Here is a 5,040-nt window from a genome sequence, read left to right as displayed (position 1 = left end):
AAAAGGATAGATCCTCTAGCTCATTTTGCACATTCTTATAAGTCCACATAAAGTCAGAGCATCTCTCTCTACTTTCTATCTCTCTAAAAATTCGAGCCTCACACCTTAGTAATTTTCTTGTAATTCTCGTGAGAAATTAAAACTCAAATTAGATGTAGTTCCATTACCATCGCGACATAGGTAGTGAATGTTGGAATTTATTTTACCAGGATCTTAGATCTTTTCACAAGTATGTTGTTTAACACCCTAAATATGAACTTTCTAAAACAATAATTAAACACATATAAAGTTAAGAAAACCTTACATTGGTAGCAGCGAAATAATGTCTCCTTCCACTCAGATCTCTAACCCTTGTATCCTTTCTGTCCCAGAGTATTATCAAGATCTGAGCCCGAATGTCCTTCTCTTTGTGTGTGATCCTTCACAGTCTTCCAATCTATGATTGAGGTACCACTTGCTGTGTGTGGGCACTACTCTATCACTAGGGGTTTCGAAATTGTGAAGAGGAAAAGAGAGAGAGGTAGGGTCGGCTATAGAGAGAGAAAGTGGATGGCTCAGTTTTTCTGAAAAAAAAAACAATCTTTGATTTTCTGACAAAAAGCTTGAAAAACTTGTTATTTTGACTGAGCCATCACTTTCTATTTATAGGAAACTACTAGGTTTAGGTTAGTAATTATTTGGCATTAAAATAATGAAAATATTAATTGGAAAAACTCATCCAAGTGGCCGACCATAGGTGTTAATGGGCCTCACTTTGATTTTGCAGTTTTCGCAATTTTTATTTCTATTTTCTCAAAAACGCCAATTTTCTAATTCTAACCATTTAAATGCCAAAACTAATTATTTAATAACTAAAATAGATTATTAAATAATAATGTCATTTAATATAATTATTAATTAGACATATAGAGTCTCTTAATTAATAAATAAACCTAGAATCTCTTTTCTTTACAATTTCACCTCTGCTTAGTGAAAATTCACAAATTAGACATAGTCTAACTTTAGAATTATAATTGATTAATTATAAACCAATTATTGAGTCTTACAAGCAGTATGGTCTCAACTAGAATGGGACCATGGATCTATATGCTGAGCTTCTAATAAGTGAACCGAATTTACTAAGTAAATCCCTACTTATTAATTCCTTGTTGAATCCACTCTTTGAACTTAGAATTGCACTCTCAGACTTATATAAAGCACTCTATATGTTTCACGATATAGATATGCTATCTCATTTAACCATTGTTATAATCTTAATGTGATCAAAGATCCTCTATATAGATGATTTACATCGAGATGGGATAAATTTACCGTTTTCACCCCTCAATGTATTTGGCCCCTTAAAACACTTAGCTACCTGTAAATGATGTTTTAGTGATCTATGAATTAGTCACTGAAACAAGAGCTCATCCATTTACTTCTATTTAGCTAAGCTCGAAGGGAATCATCACTTGACTTCTATACACCAGTAGAAGCTATCGATTCTATATTTATGTTCAGCGCTCCCACTCAATCATACTATCATGTTCCCAAAATATACGTATCACCCTGACCCAAAAGTAGGCTTAACTAATAAATCAAAGAACATGAATAACACTCCTGAGTTGAGCCTAAGCATATCAGGATTTAGATTCTTTTAATCTAAGATCAACTACTGATATTGACTTGGAAAGATACAACAGTAAGTTTATAATATCTTAACTAAGTTCAATATCGGTCCAGTCCAATGTATACTCCATACATTCGAAACCAGTATACTTTACCAATGTCCTGGAAAGAACATAACACTTACTCCAAGTGTAAGTACACATCATCGCTGATTATCACATCAGTGTAAATCCAAAACACTGATGAAACAGGGACTTAGTCTTTTGAATCATATAATCACAATCACATTCCACTGTGCTGACAATACTGTAATTGTGAATAAATATATGTTCTGGACTTAACAGATTTTGTGCATATATTAAACCATAAGCACGAAAAATTCATGCAAACATAAATCACTTTAAATTTCTTAGATTGATAACTAATCAGATTGTAATGGGTTTTATTTAAGGCACAAAACCCAACAGTGAACTACTATAAATTTTGTATGTCTCTCTATATTATTTACTTAAATTCATTATTCATCTCTCCAATTTAGTGAGCTGGTGTAATGTATTTTATGTATATCTATTGGTTTAATTCGAGTTTGTCTAATATTTTAGACCTATTATTTTTTAGATCGAATCAGATCCATCCAATATTTTAGATCCAATATTTATCCAATCCAATAAAAAGTAAAATTTTAATGATGATTTTCATATATACTTATATATTTTATGTATAACAACATAAAATTTAATTACTCATCCAAACTAAATCAAAATACTAATTAGTTCGTGTAACGTCCCCGCTTCAAGCCTCCATTGGGTCCTTACACCCACGGAATGAATGGCTCTTATACACGAGTACGCCACTCTAGCTGCTTCCTGGATTGATGACTGGCCCTACAGACCAACACGAGTATTTCCAGCGTGCTTTGTCCTCACTCGCACGCTTCCTGGGAAAACTTCCCAGGAGGTCACCCATCCTTGAAATTGCTCCAGGCCAAGCACGCTTAACTATGGAGTTCTTTCGTGATGGGCTACCGAAAAACAAGATGCACCTTGTTGACATAGGTAGTACCAATCAATCCATTTAAGCCCTCTTCAACTGTGTAGTCTCATACCTACACAGTCTCAGAATCATCCCACTTGACATTCCCCAGGCGATGTGGGATTGCACAGCTTACCCGGTATTTCCCCTTACGGATCACAGGACTACTGACTGTCACAGTTCGATTGGATGTTAGATGTATTGGATTTTCAGACACCTCATCCAAGATCTGATATGATACAATTAGATATTCAAAAATAACATTTGATCCGATCCGAGCACAGTTGAATATCTAATATATTTGGCGGTCGGTTGTAATTGGATCAAATGCAAATAAATATAATTTAAAATATTATCAATTATTTATATCAAATGCATATAAATTTATACTGGAGAAAAATAATTAAAAAAAAATATATAGACAAAAAAAATTTATATAATATAATTTTTTTATATATATTTGTGATTATAGTGAATTAAATTATAATATAATCATTAATATAATAAAATTTTAACCACACTTTAAAATTTATAATTTACGTACCAAACACTCAAATAAAAACTATAAACATATATGCACTTATACATAAAGAAACCAAAACTCTAATATAGGCATGTAGTTGTTGTAAATTGTAATCCTGGTAGATATTTGAATATTAGAAAATAAAACAATTATTTGAAGAAAACAAAATAGAACAATTGTTCAACCTCATCCATGTGTGACAACTTGATATTTTTCTTTTTTTCTAAGCTAACAATTAAATTAAGATTTATTAAAATTTAGATGGGTTATTAATATAAAAAAATCTCCACTTTTAAACTTGATTTGCTAGCAGTATTTTCAGCTTTAATTAATACATGATTTGATCATACTATTTATTTCCTGTCATGAAATCAAAATAGTCATATGAAAAAAATAGTTTTCTAAGTTTAATTGTTTCTCAGTGACTACTCAAATTTATATCGGGCATTTGTTTACAAAACAGTACGCAGAATACTCATTATATTATATTAGTGTCATTTCAATTATTACTTTATTACAAGAAAGAAAATTCAGTACCAAAAGAAAAGACAAAAGAAGCTTGAAGACTAAGTGTAGAGACTCCTCTTTAATGATTGCAAACGACAGTCCTAAACAAAAAGGTGTTTACTTTCGTGGATCAAGAATAGCTCCGGTAAAAACAATAAGGTTGGAAAACTCTTCGACAAACATAAACATAAATGGATGGTCAGCAACAAAGGTAGGGAGTGGAGGAGGCTTATAATTTGGAGTCCAGCCGCCGCATAAAAAACCAACAAAGGTGGCAGCAGCAGCCTCTGTCCCTTCTTCATTCACTTCGATACAAGACTTGTGAACCATAATGTTAACATAAACATTAGTAACAGGATTGACATTAACCATGTTTGAGAAATCTGCATCATTCACACTGAAAGGCAAAGTTAACCCTTGATCCTCAAGTAACTCCTTAGCATCAACACCATAAGAGAATTTCATCTTGGGAATTGACACACGAGAAAGTTCCACCTTCCTTAGATGATTATTAAGACTCTTGGGCGCCAACAGTTTCGGATCTGAATTGAACTTTTTCACCATATCTTGTAACCCGTACGTATCATGAGGAAGAAGCGAGTACATAGAGAATTGTGTTTGATTTCCATTATTACCTAATGCTATTCTTTCATATCGGAGTTTGAGAACCTTGAAATCATCAAGGGATGCATAGTCATGATAAACATTATGACTATTCATGAAAGGTACTTGGATTGTTTCTCTGTTAAGAATGTGAAACTTTTCATCTTTAGTCTTCGATGTTAATAACTAATCTTGGTTGTCTGTTATTTCTGTTAACTCTGTTAATTAGTTATTAGTTAGGTAGTTATTTTTTCTGTTAAGTTTTCTTTCTGTGTAAAGACTCTGTAATCTCTCTCTATAAATAAAGATGTTGCTAATCTCTTGGATTAGCTTTTGCCTTCTCATTTCTGTTCCTCTCTATTTTTCTCTTTCTCTGTTCTAGTGGTTCCATGGTTATTGTTCTTACACTGTATCAATCGCTAATTGACTACCGTCCATGGCTTCTTCCATAACCGATCCTGCATTTGCACCAATGGCTCTTGCCACAGCTCCTGCTACTACCTCATGGAATCCTTTTTCTCATTCACTCACGTCCTCTCTCACTCTCACACTAGACCGCCTTAATTTCCTCTCTTGGAAATCCCAGGTCGTGCCAACTGTGATTGGACACGATTTTGATGAAATTCTCTTCACCGGAGTACCACCACCAATGAATCTTGTCAATGGCACATCGAATCCTGAATATGTTCAATGGAGGCGAAAAGATCAGCTCCTTCTTTCATGGCTCAGATCTTCAATGACAGAGGCTGTTCTTGCGTCGGTTGCTA

General features: G+C 33.4%; 1 protein-coding gene across 1 annotated transcript; it reads right to left on the bottom strand.

The window, feature by feature from the left end:
- Positions 1-3,787: 3,787 nt before the first annotated feature.
- Positions 3,788-4,390, bottom strand: LOC133038957 (serpin-ZXA-like). Its single transcript, XM_061117691.1, has one exon. The coding sequence runs from the start codon at positions 4,388-4,390 to the stop codon at positions 3,788-3,790; it is 603 nt and encodes a 200-aa protein (XP_060973674.1).
- Positions 4,391-5,040: the final 650 nt, after the last annotated feature.

This window comes from Cannabis sativa, chromosome 1 (assembly GCF_029168945.1).
Source record: "Cannabis sativa cultivar Pink pepper isolate KNU-18-1 chromosome 1, ASM2916894v1, whole genome shotgun sequence".
Lineage (NCBI taxonomy): Eukaryota > Viridiplantae > Streptophyta > Magnoliopsida > Rosales > Cannabaceae > Cannabis > Cannabis sativa.
This window is presented reverse-complemented; position numbering and strand designations above follow the sequence as displayed.